The 20167-nt window shown below is 45.2% G+C and overlaps 2 protein-coding genes across 2 annotated transcripts in view; one reads left to right on the top strand and one right to left on the bottom strand.

Annotated features, from left to right (window-relative positions):
* Positions 1 to 5932, bottom strand: part of LOC119390189 (vacuolar protein sorting-associated protein 53 homolog) — a 34584-nt gene extending 28652 nt beyond the window's left edge. Inside the window, 6 exon segments of the mRNA XM_037657755.2 lie at positions 233 to 311; positions 2445 to 2564; positions 3582 to 3697; positions 4287 to 4440; positions 4835 to 4965; positions 5596 to 5932. Coding sequence (XP_037513683.1) covers positions 233 to 311; positions 2445 to 2564; positions 3582 to 3697; positions 4287 to 4440; positions 4835 to 4965; positions 5596 to 5703 — 708 coding nt within the window. The 5' untranslated portion in view covers positions 5704 to 5932.
* A 635-nt stretch (positions 5933 to 6567) lies between these two features.
* LOC119390186 (COP9 signalosome complex subunit 6) lies at positions 6568 to 17733 on the top strand. The gene is made up of 4 exons (XM_037657748.2): positions 6568 to 7042; positions 9260 to 9586; positions 11776 to 12057; positions 17322 to 17733. Exons 1-4 carry the CDS (start codon positions 6758 to 6760, stop codon positions 17358 to 17360), a joined length of 933 nt encoding a protein of 310 aa, XP_037513676.1. The 5' UTR covers positions 6568 to 6757; the 3' UTR covers positions 17361 to 17733.
* The last annotated feature ends 2434 nt before the right edge of the window (positions 17734 to 20167 follow it).

Raw genomic sequence — 20167 nt, 5'->3', positions numbered from 1 at the left:
GATGCCGCCAAAAGCGGACGTGCTTTCTTCAGCTCTCGGTTGATGGTGCTGTACGCAGCTGCCGCAACGCGCAGGCCGCGCGCTCGCGTGTTCCCTTTCATAAAGGACGACAGTGTACATAATGATACATGAACTCAAAAGCCTCCTAATTTTAAAACCTGTGCAGCTATGCGTGGCATCCAATGGCCGATGCAAAATCAGATTCACTTAATATAAGCAGTGGCAAACTAACCTTCGCATTTGGTCCCGTGAAGGCATCATGAAAGTCGGCCGTTATTTGCTGTGCAAGGTCAGACTGAATGGTGGCAACCCTGAAAGAAAAAAAAGATAAGGCGAGGTAATCTTGAACTGTTTTGTTGCCGAAACCAGAAGCAAAGATAAAAATGTCAATCAGTACAGGCACTTCTTTTGTTAGCTTATGAGAGAAGTACGAGCAGCCTTCATTCAGCATTTGAAATCAGGGTGACAACAGCGTTCAGAACACCGTGGCAAATGTTAATAAAGAAAAAAAAACTGGCATTTGTTAACTGAACATTTATCGCTGCCAATTTCTCCTACCGTGGCGTGTGTCCGCAGTTCCTGCGTGGAACACGAGCGAGAAAATGTGGGTTCCTGAACCGATGTTACCTAATCAAATGATAAGTTAAAAAACACTTTTTCCTCATATTTACTTTTGTGTTGTCAACAAGCAACACTTTTATTCCCACTTCTTGATATATTATGAGTAAAATGCATTTCGCATCTACATGGCCAGTAAATTGAGGAGCTTATAAATGAGCAGCACCTGTTTTTTGACATGCCGTGGCGACAACAGCAATTGAATAAAAGAAAGGAAAACAGCCCATCATCAAATGCACAAAAAAAGTTCTGTGTTTGTATAAAGAGAGAATTATGGTATTGTTTTAGTTTGATATGATGAAACTGTTCAAATATTCGATTGATTTGCTCAAGCGAAAACATCCCTGTCATACGTATGGGCTACCTAAAAGCAAGACACTTTTTATAGAATTAATAGAAATCACTGTGCAAATTCTCTCTGCTGCACGAAATTGGCTCGGGCATTAATGCCTTTGCACAGCAACCATGGCTCCTCTGGAGCCAAATCATGCCTCATCAATTAGACTCAATTAACCACGTATAGTCACCACTTATAGTACATTTGAAAGAAATTCATATTGAACAAATTTGAATAGAGAATTTCCTAACGAACGAGTTGTGGTCAGCCATACACCCATGAAGGCAAGATCAGGCAGCACAGACATAGATGATGGAAACTTGGTGCGTTGATTCACATGGCACCATTTCAACATCAAATAGATGCATAAGGAAATATGTGTAACATACTTTAGCAGTGCACTGTGACATGCTTGTTATTTCATAGTAGCAGAGCTCTTGACATGAAGTGCTTTGTAGATTTGCTTTCATAATGTAGCAGGGCAGTGAGTAGGAGTGTGTGAACAATCAGAAGATTAAATATGAATTGAATATTCTTTTTCCATTCAACTCACATTCGAGTATTTGATTAGACTCTAATTCCAGCTGGTTTCAGTGTCTGTTCATTTTCAATGCCCAGAAATAACGGCCCACATACGTGATAGCGGCAGACAGTGTTCATGATGAAATGCAATGAGGTACTATTGCAGAGATGTGTTGTAACGTGGTGCTGAGCAACATGAGAGGCTGCTGATGTCCACACAAGAATATCACATTACAGAATTAAAATGTGACACGTTCACCAAGAGAGATAGCACCTTGAAGCGACCGACAGTGTTCGAACAAGAAATGTTGCTGAAGCGAAGGTTCTGATGAGGAAACTTGCCCTGGTGAGGCCATTGACAAATGCCCTTTCCGAAACCCTGGCTCACCCACTGTTACCACAGAAGCATTGCACCACACGCAGCATATCCAAAGAACAAAAACAAAAAAAATCACGCCATATCCACGAAGTGAATGATGATGAATGGCGAAGCTCCGGAGGTAATATGGTAAACCGTCAATCCCCGTAAATTCTGCCCACTCGATCATCATACAAAGACCTGACACACAAACGTGGGGGTCCTCATATATGACGTTAATCTCACGGGAACGTCTGTTGTCGGCGTTGCCGTTTTGCCTTTCGAGGGCGAGAGCGCGTTCACGGTCATTTTCATCTATGGCAGAAAGAGAATGTGTGGTCTGGAACGCGCTTATACTTCATGGTCATCAGCGTCATCGTCGTCGTTATCACGTGTAGTGGGTACATTCCACTATACTGGAACGCGCTTATTCTTCATGGTCATCAGTCGTCATTGTCATCTTTATCACATGGAGTGGATACATCCCACTATGTGTGGCTACCTACTACTACATACTACAAAGGAGGGACAGAGCCACACCCTGAGGAGCTTCGCCCCTAAAAAAGGGGGGAGAGAGAGAGAGAGAGGGAGGACGAGTCTTTGGCTTACTCATCGGCAAGCTTTCGTATCTGAGGGATGGCCATGTAAGGCTGAAAGTGGTCCAGCACGTTGACCACACCTTGAAGGAGGTTGGCCACCTCTCCATATTGGCGCTTGCGAGTCAGCTTTCTGCACAGGAGAAGGCAGCACATTAGGACGACAGGAAGTCAAGCTGGTTGGTAGGGATTTATCACGAAAGAATGTCAGGCGTGCCAACACAAACGCAAAAGAAGAGAACCGGACAGCACAGGGATACGTGACAAAAGAGTACAGTAGTAAAAAGGTCAACGTGCACTTGCACGTTCAAGCCCACTTAAAGAAAAAGCAAGTGTTGATTATTTCACTTACCAATATATTCACAGCATCACTTTGCAAATTTAATTGAGTTATGTTTCCGAAAAACACACTTCACGTTCATATAGAAGTATACTGCCCTTCCTACACAGCCTGTCAACTCAAAACAGGTAACAATGTCTGGCAAATACAACCTCAGAAACTGTTTGCAGATTTGTTTGTAGCTGTGTGTAGAGTACTTAACGAAGGATCAGTGAGATCACGTATCAGTGATGTCTCTTACAATGAACCTCTGGAGGTGGTACCTACATGACACCTATACACAGTCAGCATTTTTTTTCAAATGTTCTGCTTTGTTTGAACTACACAAATGGTTCAGTCATCTGGTTTTATAATACCTAAATGTTGCCATACTATACTGTCTGGGCTTTTCTGAGCTCTCTCCTCAACACACAAGCTTTAATGCTATCCACGCTATAGGTGATTATCTGAATGAAAGCAGAGTTAAACTGTTGTAGGCATGTACAGTGCTCAAGCAGTGAGATGTGACATGCACAACTGCTCGAGATAAGCACATCGTGTTGCTACGAATCTCGTCACTAAAGGTGGTGCAGGCTCTGATGTAGGTGCAGGAGCCAATAGTGCACTGATGTGACATGGTCCATAGACTGTGGAAACGAAAAAGTGTGCATTAGTTAGCCCTGAATTGATGCGTTTCATTCCGTAAGCCTTGTACTGAACATGCTATTGGGAGTGTGCTGCCTCAAGCGATCCATCTTAAAAGCTGCACTAAACAAACCAGGCTTGGACAGTGAGGCACGAAACACAGCAGAGAGAAAATGTGGAGCGTACTTGAGCCCATCGACGCCTTCCACGAGCATGTGAAGGTGGTTCAGCGTTGTTATGGAGGCAGTCAGGTGCCGCTTGGCATTGTCCAACTGCTTGATGTCTCGTGTGATCTCCTTCACCTGCACTCACATGAAAGGAGATACACACATGCTATGCAAGATGAACATGACAAAAAAGGCTTTGCTAAAGTTTTGGGCACTTCACATAAATCTTGGAGACTTCATCACACTCTAATGGAGCAGGAAGGCAACCCATGCTGTCCCTCTTAATCTCTAAAGCCAATCATACGAGTAAAAAAGGTTCAAACAGTCGATAGCAGGTAGAATCATGTGTGCAGTAGCTTCATAACTTCTGAGAGAGACATCAATTGTCTTTAATGATGGCATAACCAGATATTACAGTTAGTTACCAAGGGAGACAGCAACAGTAGCATAGCCAGAAATTTTTTTCGGGGGAGGAGGGGGAGGGGGGGGTAGCCGTATTTTATGTATGTTTGTGTGTGCGTTTGCATGTGTGCATGTGTGTATGTATATATACATGCAAAACTGAAAAATTTCGGGGGGGGGGGGGTTAAAACCCTCAACCCCCTGGCTATGCCACTGGACAGTGCTGGGCACTGCTATCAGCTTTGTGTGATCAATGTTCGCAAGTGTTCGCAAGTGAAAGAATTGTTGCCAGTGTCTCAAAGTTCGCAAGCTCTATGCGCACCATGTGTTCAGACTTCTCGGCTTTCTCCTTGATGTCACGGATGCAAAGAAACAACTGGTGGATGGAGCGCTGTGCCTCCTCCAGGGATGCCCGCCCATCCGAGCCAAGGTTGCTCTGGCCGCGAACGACTGTCCGGATCTGGTCGTCCAAGCGCCTGCACACAAAGCCACATTTGTAAACCTGCGGGAAGTCATTAGCCAAGGCTCCGCAACCGGGGCAAACAACCATGGTGAGAGCTCATGAACAATCCACAAAGGATGGGGCCTCGCAACTGTAGTGTAAGTTTTTAGCTCCAAGAAGTTCTGAAATGAACCAGTACTGCTCTGAAATGGAACTGTTCTGCTGTGCTGGCTGGATCTCTTAAGACGCCCTTCTCCCGGCAACAGTGTAACATCATTCTCATAATTATTTAAACTGACAAAGAGACTGTCCATTCTTTCTTTCCGTAAGCCTCACAATGTCTGCAAGAGCCATTGCATAGCTACGATGTATGCTGTGATGGGGTCGCTTCAAAGGGAAGGAATGGGAACCAAGATGAGAATGCATACCTGATCTTCGTCTTCATTCGTGCTATGACCTCATCAACATTGGCAAGCGACTGTTCCGTTGGAAACAGTGTGTTGATGTAGTCCACTGGATTGAAGTTTGGGCTGTCCAGTGGGTCTGTACTGGGAAATACCTGCGCAGTACAACCGTGCAACAAAGTGGTACGTGCTAATCAGTATGTCAAGTACCAATATGTAGTAGCACGGAAACTACAGCAATATCAGCTGTTTCGTGTATGTTGGTGCATATTTTTCGGCGCAACTAGTACACGTCATAAATGTTATCGATCTCTTTTGTACATAAAGCATAAAGGTCAATTAAGTATTAGAGCTAACGCGTTTACAGGTTCCTTTCGTAGGAACCTGCAAACTTTAGCTGTGGTGACTGTGTTCGGTTTCATTCGCATGTGCGTTTATATCAAGACATGTTCCACACCTAGATAGTTTCATTACACTACACACAACTAAAACATCTCGACTTGCGTGAACCGGCCAGTTACTAACGATCACTGGCTCCTAAACTAGCAGAGCATATGCAAATGCTAAACTGAGGCTGAATAATACGACAGCATAACTAACCGATGCCACTTCGTTTCTAGTGAGCAGCTCTCAAATCTAAAATGATCTGCTAACATCCGGAAACGAACCGGTGATACACCGTCAGTCACTTTTCTCTGAGCAAACCGGCACCTGCCAAGTTGAAGCGTGTTCTCATCGAGAACAAGCTTCAACCTACGCTGTACAGGTTGTAGTGGTCAACTCACTTGCTCTATGGCAGCCTGAACTTCGGGCGGAAAGTTCACAAACGCGTTGAGGGCCTCTTCGTCCACGATAATGTCATCGTCCAGCTCGATGCCCATTGCGTTAGCCATGTCGGCTCGCTAGCTACACCGGTTCCACGCCCGTTCTGGGCACTCGGTTGCGGATCACGCAGTGGCACCTTCCGCAACTCGCTCACGGCCCTCCACAACGGGTCGATTTCTGAAATCCCGTTTTATTGCGAACGGCATGACGCCGACGGAGCCTGAAACATCAACACGACGAGTTCCAGCCAGACGACCACGACCACCTCCAGCCGTAAAAAAAATGTTTTCGGTTCTCTTAGTCTAATAAAGGCTAGTGCTGCAACTCTCTACATTTCTTCAACGCCGTTCTCTTCTAGAGACGTTTACGCACGTTTTTCATAAGGACGGGTACTTTTTGTATAAAGAAGTGTGCGTACTCTAGTTTACTAGACTTTGACTCATCGTTGCTGCGCTTAAATTGTTACGCCGCCAATTTTTAAAAAAAATTATTTTGTGTAGTTTTAGAAGTGGTATTTTTGAAGTTATACCAGTAAATATTTCAACTAAGTAACCTATAAGCATCATAACAAAATTAATTTTTCAAAATATTGGTGACAATTGTAACAATTAATTTGGCGCAATCGTCACGTCTACAGCCAACATTGGTAAAGCTTATAAATAAGTTAGTGAACTGCACAAAATAGCACATTTTTTTCTAAAAACAAACCAATTAAATGACAAGGTGCTGTAGTTCACAGACTGTTGCGTTATCTGCACGTAAATATATAAAGTAATTTTGCATTTTTGAAGGTAAGTTAATTGATAAGTAAGTAATAACTTTTCTTTACAGAGAACGCAAACACTTGCTATTTAAAATAATGTGTTGTATCATATTTTTGAAGAGGTGCTTCGTAGCTGATGCACATAGGCGGCCTCCGCGTACTATGACTAGACGTTAGCCGAAAAAAAGTCTCCCGTAAAGAAACGATCAATGTGGGTCCGGCAGCTGGTTTGAGTGAACGAAGCGGTTTTTAGCTCTGCGCGCGCTTCGGTGTTTGCGGAGCCGTTGTCCAAAAACAAAGGGGGCCGGGTGAGTCGTCCATTTGTGCAGAACTATCCGGACAAAGCCGTTGAATTAAACATGGAGGTGGACGAGACCCCAGCCAACGTGATGGCTGCTTCGGGCACCACTGGCAGTGTGTGCATCTCCTTGCATCCGCTAGTGATTATGAACATCTCCGAGCACTGGACGCGAATCAAGGCCCAGGAAGGCAAGGCACAGCAAGTGATCGGTGCCCTCATCGGCAAGCAGAAAGGTCGCAACATCGAAGTCATGAACTCGTTCGAGCTCGTCTTCAACACCATCGAGGGAAACATTGTGATTGACAACGACTACTACAATGTCAAGGAGCAGCAGTTCAAACAGGTACATCGCTTTGGATCCCGGCAACGATGTGTTGTGGAAGTGTCGCAGTCCAGTGTTTTATTTTATCGCGTTCAAACCGTGGTCACGGTAGATGTTTGTCAGCGTCCCTCTGTCCAACGCACCGACGGCGCGTGTGTGTTTGCTATGGAAGACGCCGATGATGAAGGTGTCGTGTGTTTCCGTTGTGTTTAGCAATGAGCACGTGTGCTTGTTGATCGAGATGCGCGTTGCACTGTATGGTGAGTCATACCAACACGATCGTGCTCATACTTGTAATGCTGTTTAGAACGGAGTCTCTATTGGGATGTAAATACGAGTAATTGAAGAACTTTAGATGGTGACGTTCAGGCAACTGAATCGCAGGGTCTTAAAGTTCGTGAATTCTCACTAAGGTCGGTACATAGCCTCAGCATTTGCTGCGCCAGGCTGCAAGACACATCCACGTCTGAGCCTTGCATGTTTTTTTTTTTGTTTTGTTTTAACAATCGGGTTCACCTAGTTCGGTTGGTTAGTGGACATTCATGATCAGTGATCAAAAGTACCACAATTCGACATGAAACGGTAGTGGCTCTGTTTAATAAGCTCTTGTGCAGTGCTTGTAGATCATTGTGTAGCCACTGCGGTCAGCAGGAGTTGTAAAAGTTTATGGGTAAGGATATTTGAACAAGGGCAGACTAGCTGTCTGCCCTCGAAATTAACATGAGCCTGCACCGTGGTAAGCAACGGCCTATCCTCAATGTCCACCAACAGAAGGGGGCACTGATTACGTTCGACAGTACACTTGAAGAGCACTGCTACCATTGCGCTGTCACAAAATAAATGCACATGTACGACTCACTCCTGGGGGAGGGGGGGGGGGGGCTACAAGGTCTCGAGAGATGTACAGTGAGTTTGGCTGCAGGAGCAATGAAGCCAAATGAAAATGTTCCCACACTCTGCTGAATCAGGTGTGGTGACATGCATAACTTACCAGAGGATTGTTTGAATGTCATCTGCATTTGGCTGCTAAAGCAACAAAGCTAAACGGGTACCCTCTCACTCTCCATTTGGCTGTAATGTAATTTGAATAAGGCACGTGTGCTGTGCAAGTGCCCCCACATTAGTTACACGATCAATGTAGATGGGTTCTGCCAAAAATTTTTATTGCACTGCTGTTTTGCTTTTTCAGCCTTGCGGATATACAAAGGTTGCATATGGATTCTTGTGTAATTGATATGTGTGTACCGATTCTTATGAGTACATGTAACATACTGTCTTCATGATATGTACTATATCATAGGCCACTTATTTAGAGAAAAAAAAACTGATTTTTAGGACCCCAAGTTCTTATTCTAGCTGGAATTCTAACATTTGTCATGATTTAGTGTCACTTTAACTCTTTCCATGCTGCAGGAATAAAAAATGGCTAGAACAGATTTTCTAGATAGGTGCACAGGCAGATAGTTTTGTTGTGCAAGCATTCAAGCTAACACATTATAAAACTGAAAGCTACGCACAGTGCCACTCACTATCATGACTGGCTGCTGCACCCTTGGAAACAATGGGTGCATGAACACCATAGCACATGAGCACTGACAAGCGCTGCCATATAATGTAAGAACCCAGCTAGAAGCAAGCTGACAGATATGCTGGTCAGTTTATGCTACATGCTGTTCTTCACCATGACTACTATACTTGACATTAGCTATATTGATACATGTTAAATGAATGTTGATAAACAGTGCAAAAATAAAAGGACAAGAAATAGGAGGAAGACAATAGATGACACGCTGATTTCCAACTGGTGTTTGTTGCAGAATGCAAGGATATCATCAGCTTCATCAGGGTAGCAGTTGCTGTCCTTGCGAGTCCTTTTGTTGAAGCATTGGCTCCAGCCATGGGTAGATGCAGGATTTCTCTGTAGGGCGGAGGGTGGGGGCAGTTTATGGGAAGTTGCGTACCTAAAGCTGTGTATCGGGCATCAACAGAAATTTTCAGCTTATATATTAAAAAATCGAGGGGTGTGTGGACACCCGTGCCCTCCTCTGAACCTGCCCATGGCTCCAGCGACATTCCCCATTCAGTCATTTTTCATCACTTCGAGCCTCCACGTTCCCCTGAACATCTGTCTTGCTCGGACAACTCGCCCAAAGAATTTTTCTCATATTTTGAAAAAAAATCTCGTTTTACTTTGAGACACGATGTATGCCATCATTCAACCAAATGCTCGCATTACAGGTGTTCAGTGACTTGGACTTCCTCGGCTGGTACACGACGGGAGGCGCACCGACCGAGTCAGACATCCAGGTGCACCGGCAAATATGCTGCATCAACGAGAGTCCCGTGCTGCTCAAACTGAACCCACAGGCACGTCACAGTCAGCTGCCCGTTGCCATGTACGAGTCAGTCATCGACCTGGTCAACGGGCAGGCCACCATGCTCTTCGTTGAGTTGCCCTATACGCTGGCTACTGAGGAGGCCGAACGCATTGGTCTCGATCACATGGCACGCATGTCAGCTGCTGGCGAGTCTGGTGAAAGCTCCCTTGTTGCCCAGCATTTACAGGTATGATGCTTTGTAAGTTTGCATTTAGTCCAGCAAGAGTGTTTGCTGTGCAAAAAAAAAAGAATTTCTCTGAGAGGTTATATTGTGCATGAGAATGTGAATTGGTATATATAAAGGCACAAGCGCGCAGGCCTTCGACTTATCATGGACCCTTTTCTTCTGTGTGTCCACAGCTTGTTCAACTAAGTTCTAATCATTCTGTATGCTGTGTTCCACAATGTGTTCTTGCTGTAAGCATAGTTTTGAAATATTGTCTGTGGAAGGTAGCACAGTTTTCCCTTTCCACACAGATTGCTTGGAGGACCACGATTTGTTCAACAAATTATGGTGTTTAGTTAGCTGATTTACCAAATTCTGTTATTCAAAATAATGCATTTACAACACTTGATTCGTCAACATGTAAGAAGGCATTGTTCACAGTGTGCGTGCTGGCAACAACTGCTGCGTTGCGCACTGTTATACTGGAGCTGCGTTGAAACCGTCATCAAGTTTTGAAGCAGTCTTGTACCCCTGACACACGGGCAAAAGTAAAGTACTCTGCTTTAAACCCTTCTCGTTGCTTTGAAGGGCCTTTTGCAGAAAGGAGCTGTTCTAATGACACACGGCACCACACTTAAGTTCTTTAGGCCTGATGAATGCCGCTGGTTGCTTAATGCAGCAAGAAAGAAAACATAAAAAAAAAATCCACACAGTTTGTTGGGGTTTTAGTCGACAGTGCCCATTGTGCAAGCTCCATTACACCACACTATCACCCGAAGGTGGCAAAGCAAATGACACTGCCGGCATTCAACCTGGTGGCGCTAGTGACATGATATGGGTGTTTGGAAGTATAGCCAGAGCAAATATTTATCGTTCTATAAATTGCATTACTACTGAAAATTAAAACATGATCTCAAGGTCAAAAAAAAAAGAAAAGAAAAAAAAACTTATGGGGCATTGTAGTATTCTGACAGGATTCCGTCTATAGTCCTTTTTAATGGAGAGAGGGAGCACCTTCTTTCTGGTCTGTTGCATGGTAGTACATAGAGTGACCTCATTGCCTGGGCAGTGCAATGGGGGGGGGGGGGGCACATTTACAACAGCCACAGAGGGGATTATTACATCACCCAAGGAGTCTTCGCTGAAAAGGTGCATTGATGAGTTGTACGCGCCGTATTTGAGAGTACAGCCTTTCCATTCGAAAAGTAGATGCAGGGATCTGCTTTCCCACAAAGGGGACCTTGCCTAGAGGGAGATACTCCTTTGCCTGTATGTCACTGCGCATGAACACCTTTCTGAAAGGAGCCCCCTTACCTAAGGGACTTAGAGTGCCTGTTTGTCAGGGGTATTGGAGGAGATGTCACCGTCTTCTCAAAAAGAACTCGCCTTGTGATGTACTGAACATTGACTTGGTCCATTAATCTGCCATTGCCTCCAACATACGTGCACAAGAACCCTCCACAAACTGGTACTAAGTACAAAAGCGTTGTGGTCACTGGGTGGTCAACCTAGCTGGCTCCCAACTCCCGAATATGGTACTACAGTAGACTCTCGTTTAACAGAACCTGAAGGGACTAGGAAAATATGTTCCGTTTAGCATGAGTTTCGTTTACTGAGAGATGATGAACAAGGGTGCAGAATTCAAGTATGAAACCAATCATATCTGAGGCAGTTGTTCTATTAATACTGTTTAAGAGATTTCCATTTACTGAGAGTCTACTGTAGTCATAATGAGCAAGAAGCTCAGGCATGCAGCTGCAGAAAGACCACACAAGCTTCACAGCAGCATGTGACGGACAGGTTATTTTTTGGCTGTTCTGATAATTCGTGGACCCTTAAGCCCCACTACCACTGTTGTCATTTGCCGTGGTGCCTAGGTGATGCTAGTGTATGGCTACGAAAGTCTGTGGGCCCCTGCTACTGGTGTGGTTGTAGAGGCTAGTGACAACTCTCTTGTGCATTAGCACAGCAGAGTTGGTACTGAGCCGCAGCACAACAAACTTGGTAAACCAAGTTGGTACCGAGCACGGTACTGTGCTGCAAGTAACACACTCATCAAAGTGTGAATTGTCAGTGCTTGCGCATGTGTCGTTTGTGTGTGCCTCTTCCATGCATCCTAGTGGTTCAGTTGCACATTTCACGTAAAATTGTATATTACAACCTACTACGTAGCCCTTCTAGTTGTCAGCAGCAGTGAAATGTGTGCACAGGCCCAGCACAGTGCCATCAAGATGCTGCACAGCCGGGTGCGCCTGGTGCTGGAGTACGTCAAGGCAGTGTCTGCGGGCACCCTTCCGGCCAACCACGAGGTGCTGCGGGACGCGTTCAGCCTCTGCCACCGGCTGCCCGTGCTGCACACGCCCAGCTTCCAGGGCCAGTTCTACAACCAGTGCAACGACGTGGCCCTCATGACTTACCTGGGCACCCTCACCAAGGGCTGCAACACCATCAACCAGTTTGTCAACAAGTTCAACCTCCTGTACGACCGACAGGTGCGTTGATTCCTGCCTGCTTCCCATTCTCTTTCAACTACATTCGAACTTCATTATAACGAAGTTATACATCTTGCACGAAAATAAGTTCGTTATGTTCGAAAATTCGTGATAAACGTATATGTATTCCCAACACTGTATGTATCGCAAGACGATTCTTCATTTACTTCGTTATATTGAGGTTTCAGTGTACATACTGCAGAGAAAAGGCTTTGGCAGCTCCTTTGAGTGTACAAACCTGGGTTGCCTGGTTTTCGTTCATCATCAGGAACTGCGTATGATGAGACAGGGACATATCCTCTTGTGTGAACTACAGCTGGACACACTTGACTGCATCAGTTGGGAAATATACCTGTCTGGATAGCATAGCATAGCTAGTTATCACATTTGTGTTTGCATCTGGGGCTTGACAATGACATCTATATTAAGAAGAAATTGCACGTCCTAGATCGTCTGTTATAATATGCAATTGAATGGAAGCTACCATTTTGCATTGGCTATATGTGCGTCGGTGACTGTGGCATCGAACAATTGGACTCTCATGTGAACATTTGTTTTAACCGAATGACTAACACCCCTACCTCCTTTCTTTTTTATTTCATTCCTGGGGCCTATGTCATCCCATGATCTGCCCTTTTTGTTGCACTTTCATTGAAAACTGCATAATTATTTCTGCACACTCGAAATCTTGAGGTTATAGTGGTATATTGTTCAGGGCTCAACATTGCTTTGATGTGGTAACTTGGCAAGAGTTTGTCTCATGTATGCAGAAATATTACATCTACCAACATCACACGAAGTTGCATGTTTTTACTGCTGACTGCAGTGTTTTAAAACAAACAGATCTATTCAAGATAGAGATGGTGGCCTTATTTTATTCTTTCATGGGCATTTAATAACTTCATAAAAGTTCTTCTGCATTTAATTTTTGCCTGCATGTCATTCTATGGTAGGCAATGATTTTTAAACACCGAGTCCTTCTCACACATTCGTCTGTAATCATCTGTTATGACTGCTTTCGTTCGTTTGTGTATGCATAAATTTCAATTACTAGAGGTTAGAGCTGTAGTCTGTCTCCAGTAAGTGGATTAGTTCTGTTGTACGAGGTCTTTAATGCTGTCAGGTCTCAAAAATGAAAAAGAAAAATGACCCTTCTATTAAGGGGCAATGTTGAGGGCAAGCAGGGATTTTTGAAACTTCGTTCTTCACATATTTGGTTGGGCGCTGCATCAATCTTTGTCCCTCGTCTGTGCTGCGCTGCAAGTTCAACCAAGTATGTTAACGTACCAACTCGCCCAGCTTGCTATGTTGGTCTAGTTTATTCTTGAGATCAAAGAAAATCTGTAATAGCAATATTTTGGTTGGTATATGGCCTTACACAAGCAGTTCAAAATTTGTTTATGTTGTCTGCAATTCGTTGATGTTGTATTACATTTAGAAACTTGCCCACTTAGTGGGCAAGTTTTTGTGTACAAAGAGTTACAATTACATTATGTGCAAAATGGTGCCATCCTAGCGCAGTCTTTATTGGGCTCTTTGTGTCTGGTACCAATACCAAATGAAGCAGCAATCTGAGAACTCCTCACAAAAGCTTGGCAGCTCATAGACCAAAACTTCCATAAAGACCACGGTGTAAGAAAAATAATTTAGGTGTGGACACTCTCCGCCCGCTGCGAAGGAGAGCGCGTCCAGATAATGTTCGCCTTTAATACATGCGCCGGCCGCAGTTTCGTGGGGGGCGCTGCGACATGGGGGCTTAAGAAACCTATTGCGACGAGGCGAACGCGCGTTTTTCTTTATTTTTTTTTCACCTCATTGCATTTTTTTAACCGTGCACGCTAGCAACTAGAGCAAGGAACGCATACCGTGTTTCTCGCGACACCGTGCACCCGACGCACATAGCGTCCCTAACAGCGTTGCCTACGTAAAAGCGCGGCGTCTTGCTTAGAGCGCGTGAGCAGTCTTTCTGCTCGCTGACTTCTCACGTGCGCAACGCCGTTACGCACTCTACGCACGCAGCTCGTCTTCTATACACCAATTTCACAAGGAGGCTGCCATTTTTAAAGCTCGCCACCGCTGCAGCGCCGTCTAGCGTCTGCGATGTTTCGCCGCCCTTCCGGTGTGTGGGGTTCCGCGGCGGCGTATGCAGCGTATACGCTCAGTTCACAAGGTATCGCTGTTCTTCGCGGTACACGGGCAAAACAGAGCAACGCTTCGCGAGTGTAAAGGCGCTGGTAAATAATCGCTTAGCTGTCAGCTTCGAAATGGCTGAAACAGCAAGCAGCGGCGGCCCACGAGACGTTCCCGCAGCAGCGCCGACGATGAGTAGAATGCCAATGCAGTTCTTAAGCAGCATCTGTAAACTGGCAATTGCTTTGTATGTTTTGTTATAGCTGACCTCGGTGTGGTTCTTGGAATATGTGCTATAAGAGAGCGTTACATTTAGGACAACTCTCGAAGTAATCGGAGAAACGTAAATGGAGACGGCCCCGCCACGGTGGTCTAGTGGTTATGGCGCTCGACTGCTGACCCGAAGGTCGCGGGATCGAATCCCGGCCGCGGCGGCTGCATTTTCGATGGAGGCGAAAATGTTTGAGGCCCGTGTACTTAGATTTAGGTGCACGTTAAAGAACCCCAGGTGGTCGAAATTTCCGGAGCCCTCCACTACGGCGTCTCTCATAATCATATCGTGGTTTTGGGACGTTAAACCCCAGATATTATTAGTAAATGGAGACGAGCGAACACGTAGGCCATTGTCCGGCTGCGCGCTAGGTGCGCGCATTAAGCGGGGGACAGACGGGTCCGATTTTCCATGCGATCCGACGGCCGACGCCGCGGTGGGGGAGAGGGAATGGTGGCTGTACGATGCTATGAAAGGTCACCATTCCGGTTTCCCCTCCGCCGTGTCGGACGTCGAATCGCATGAAAAATCGTACCGTCTGTCTCGCCCTTTAGTGTTTAAGATGACTCTCGGGTTTTCGTGCCGTGATTATGCAAGTTAAACGTAACTCTAATCCCTAACAGACCATTTGGTTCCGCTTAGCACGTCGCAATACAATGTTCATGGAACGACAGGAGCACAAACACCGATGCCTGTGTTTATTCGTGTCGCCGTCGTAGTTAAAAGCTTGTGGCCTCTGATCGTTGCACAGGATAAGAAACAGATGTACGACGGGTGAGCTCAAAATTCGGCGTAGAAACAACACGATGATAAAATGAAAATAAGCCTGTTTGCACATCTGGAAGCATGACATGGCGTAAGTTCGCTTCGGCGCGAGCCGCCGCCACTAGCGATACGCCGAAAGGGCGCCCGCTTGTGGTAACATTATTGTCAGTTTGTTTTCTGGCGAGTATTTGAGAAGCATTACGACAAGCGCACATGTCCAAGTAACGACCTGGCTTTAACGAACGTAGGCCGATTATTCACGATACCTAGGTTGTCGCGCGAAAAAGAAAAAAAAAAGTGCGGTTGTCATAACGCTACCTTAGTTATCGTCACAAAATTGTCAAGTCGGGAAAGAACATGCTCTGACGAAACGTTCGAGACCCGTACCTGCGCCAAAACACACATGTCATGCGGGCCTTTCTGTGATGTAGATTGGAAAGTGCTAATTCGATAACCTCGAAATTGCACGCACGAAGATGGAACATTTTCTAGCCGCAGGCATTGTAAATCATGTGCTGTAGCATAGAAATCAGAGAGGTTGACGTTGTGAGAGAACAACTTTGGTGCAGATGATAAAGTGTACCAGCACCCAAGCACAATCACAAGCTGGTTTGATTACTTGAAAATGTGGCCATAAGTGAAGACACCACATATAATATACTATTTGCGGGAGAAGAAGGCGTACGACCTGAGAGAAGCGAAGTCATTTAAAAGCATTGTGCACTTCGCATGCCTTGGCTGCCAGTCTTTCAGGCTTCCGTTGCTCTTGCCGCAGCCAAACACAGCGCAGTGGTAGCTGGGTAACCTGTTCTCGTCCATCATTTCGATCTGCGGCAGCACAATTGCTTCAGCGCGTCGAAAAATGGAAACACGCCGACCTCTCACGCACCACGCAGTGCAAAACTCGGGAATCCGCACACACCAGCGGCAGCGGTCGGCCGAGGTGGAGAGAGAGAAAGCGGTGAAAATGCACCGGTTCGAGGCTACGCTCCTCCTCTCCGTGAAAACGGTCTATAGTACATGCGCCGGCCGCGGTTGCGTGGGAGGCGCTGCGACATGGGGGCCGAGAGGAGGAAAGAGGCGAACATTATGTGGACGCGCCGTCGGGCGGAGTGTCCACACCTAAATTATTTTTCTTACACCGTGATAAAGACAGTAGTCTTTATGAGCACTGAAGAAACACGTTTTTGTTTAGTGTGTACCATTGAGAAAACGGCATCAGGTGTCATTAGATTTGTGGTAATAGTGGAAAGCAGAAAACTACAATTTGACCAATTGTACTCTTATGGCCGTTAATGGAGTGTGCTGTTTGGGCCTTCAGTGTAATTCCACCGCCTCCAAGCATCTTCCAAGTTTTTGAAGGCGAGAAACATACACATTGTAGTTTAAAGACAGCCCGTCTTTTCAGAACACACCTGATAAGAGTGGAACCTTGTTAATAACCTCGATCAACAGATGCCAGTTAAGTTGTACTAGCTGGATGGGATCTTGGCCACAAATATTCCACTTTGGTTGCCACATTTTGAAGGAGACTCTAGAAACAGTTGCTCCCTTTCAGGCATCTTTCCATCACGCAGCAGTAATCGTCATCTGGCCTTGCGTGCATTCCCTTGCTTTAACACCACGTACCCGATACTTCCAGGTCACGATTGACATGCGCACCATCAGACCATGTTCTCGATCAGTTGCGAGTTTTCAGGAAATAAAATATTAGCAAGTCAAGCAACGATTATTTTTGTGCAACAGAGATGCCCCAAAGGTTGTGACCCTGTTCAGACTAGTTACACGTGCTACGGCTTGTCTGTTATGCATATTATTTACATCAAGAGAGCAGAGTTTTCCGCATCATAGCACAAGCAAACTGCACTTGAACGCGCTGTTTGCAGTAAGTGACTAGCTGCCATTAGTCGGGCTAACTGCATCGCAGAAAAGCTAGCTTAACAATTATGAAAATGGTCTATTGACGCAAGGTAAATTAGGCCACGGATGATGGTACTAATGAAAATGTCTACCATTTCGGGTTATAACTCAAGGTGGAGCTTTACATGTCGAGAAGATTGCAGTCAGTTGAAACGTCTTTTTCTTTCCCCTCTAAAAGGGCATGGGACGACGCATGGGCCGGGGGCTGTTCTTCTGAGAAGCTGTGCCATTCTGGTGGTGACAGCACATTATGGAAGTGCACCAAACAAGCCCAACAAGCAGCTCACTTGCCATGCGATACCTGCTGGACAGAAAAAAGAACTCTCAGGAACTGCAAGTCCTGTTCACCAATGCTGCCATCTGTTGTGCACACCTGTGAGCAGACTGTGCTTCTTTTTTTTTTTTTTTTTGTTCATTGCAGTGCAGTTGGCACCGCAGCACTACAAGCACCAAGTCAGTGCGTATGCGAAGAAGTCGTTCAAATTCTTTGGAAACAATGTTGTTCCTCTTCTTTCTTTTTTCAATTTGAGTAAATGCAACAATTTTTGGCCGAGGAGAGAGGTAATAAACGAAGTGGTCATCACATACTGCTTGTGCATTTCTGGTTTTTTGTTTTTTTTATTGTAATAGCAATTACATGGACGCTCAAGGCACATTTTCACTGTCACCATGATGTTCCATGTGTATATATGTATGTACAGGGTCGTCCGGAAAGTAATGAGACTGGGTCTGGTAAAACGACTTCATTGATCTGATTGGTACATATTATTTAAATTTCTCGATATAGTTTCCTTGGGCGTCAATACACCGATTACAACGCGATTCCCATGGCGCAAAGGCCCCCTAAAAGTCCGTTGCTGTGACCTCTTTCAGAAACTCTGTGACAGCTGGTTGGGCGGCGGGAACACCATGGAAACGATGACCTTAATGGCCTCTCTTCAGCTTTGGGAACAGGAAGAAGTCTGCCGGGCTCAGCCCTGATGTGAGCCTTACATACTTCTTCCTATCCCCAAAGCTCAGGAGAAACCTGAAATGTCACCATTTCCACGGTGTTCCAGCTGTCCAATGGGCTGTCACGGAGTCTCACTGAAAGAGGTCATGGCAGTCGACTTGCAGGGGGCCTTTGCAGCGTGGGAATCGCATTGTAATCGGTGTATGGACACCCAAGGAAACTATATTGAAGAATTTAAATAATATGTACCAATCGGATCAATACGTTCATTTTAACAGACCTAGTCTTATAACTTTACTGACAGACCCTGTATATAAGCCACAAAGAAAACTTGTTCTTCAGATGATTTTGTCATAGGTGCGCAACCAGGGAAGCATTCACGCTTTGTTCCACGACGTGCCACCTTAGACAATATGGCCAGAAGCGCATACGTGCAAATGACGAGCTATTTATGCACATCCTCTAGATTTGGAAAAGTGCATCTCTGAGCTTGTTAAGCATCGCAGAGGCTTGTTTACCAACTGCACGAGATGGCACAAAGGGCCTAGGGCACGCCCCCACAGGCCCTATCTTGAAAGTGATCTGCAAGTCAATGAGTGCAAAGTGCAGTTGCAACTGAAGTGTTCTCCTCACTCTTCATGTTCAAGCGAGTGCCAGCGTGACTGTCAACTTGCCTGCTGCTGCCACTTGCTCTGCTAGTGGGGTGTTTCAGCAGTGTAGCGGTGCATGCCTCAAGTGCTGCTTCGTAGGGTGGCAACATGGAATGTATATGTAGGCTTTACAAATTGCATGCCCTACCCATGGGAGCTGCTTGTGATCTACACCACCATTTTACAGGCCACTAGTCATGTTCATTGAGTCTCTTTCTTCACATGGGTCTGGCCAGGCTGCATCATGCTTGCTTACTCAGCAAGCTCACGATTTTTACAGTTCATATTGCCCCTTAAGTTGCTATTCTTACTGCATACAATATTCCAATGTGTTGCTATCACAGTAATTACATCACCCTTCTGGCGAAACTGTCTTTTTTTTTTGTTTCACGTGAGACATCAAATTATTCCCAGAATCGCTATTACTTTGTCAAAAAGTAAGATCACTTGCTACTGTCCTAAAAATGTTTCTGATAACTTCTAGCAACAGCTAATGCAACAAGAAATTACGAAGCAATATCCTCACTGTTTATCTTTTGAGAATCGCAAGTGCGTATGCATCAATATTGTCTGGTCCATTGGACAGAACATCTGAAAGATGGCTGCTTGGGTTTTTGGAATTTACTGTATGGCTATTGGATGTGTTGTTTGCGGTACATTAGATGACAACCTATCATTGCATTGCATGATGGATTGTGTAGTTTACGCACATATCCTGCGGTCTGTCTTGGAGGTTGCATATACATTATGTATAAACAATTGCCTTCACCTATTTATATGAATTCAATACCGGCACCTCTAAGAGACTGTTTTGTAGCGTGGATGCAGAGAGAGCAGCTGCACTGGTGTTTTGAGTATGGAGGTTATACTGAACTCTCAAAGTTATTACTGAGTTGGAAGGAGTGCTCTACTACAAGTACTTCTGAGTAGAGTATAGTAGCATAACCTAGGTATAAGTCAAATTAATTGTCACAAGTCTATAGTTTGCAGAAGCAATCCCACAAGCTTGGAGAAGCGAATCACATGGGGTTAGACAAGGGCACATGCATTTATTTTCATTTGGTTATGGCAGTAAAAGTAACTGTGATTACTAGCTGTGATATACGGCGACTGCTTCACTTACAACCTTAGGCAGATTCTTGGCCAAATTTAAATCTACACACGTTTGTTGAGCAGTTGAGTGACTTGAATTGGTGTGGCACCTCAAACCCCGAGCACAAACCGAGTGAGCCATTTCTTGTCGGTCTTTAAAATGTCCACATTGATATCTCCAACGATTATCACAGGGGTAGCGCCGTCACCATGACAATGCAGTAGTGCATGGTCATGAACTTCTCGATGTCACACTTCTGTGTGCCTGGAGATTTGAGGTGCCATTGCACTCAATGAAGGGTCACTGTGTGACGCACATACACATTTATT

Source organism: Rhipicephalus sanguineus, chromosome 4 (genome assembly GCF_013339695.2).
Source record: "Rhipicephalus sanguineus isolate Rsan-2018 chromosome 4, BIME_Rsan_1.4, whole genome shotgun sequence".
Taxonomy (NCBI): Eukaryota; Metazoa; Arthropoda; class Arachnida; order Ixodida; family Ixodidae; genus Rhipicephalus; species Rhipicephalus sanguineus.
This window is presented reverse-complemented; position numbering and strand designations above follow the sequence as displayed.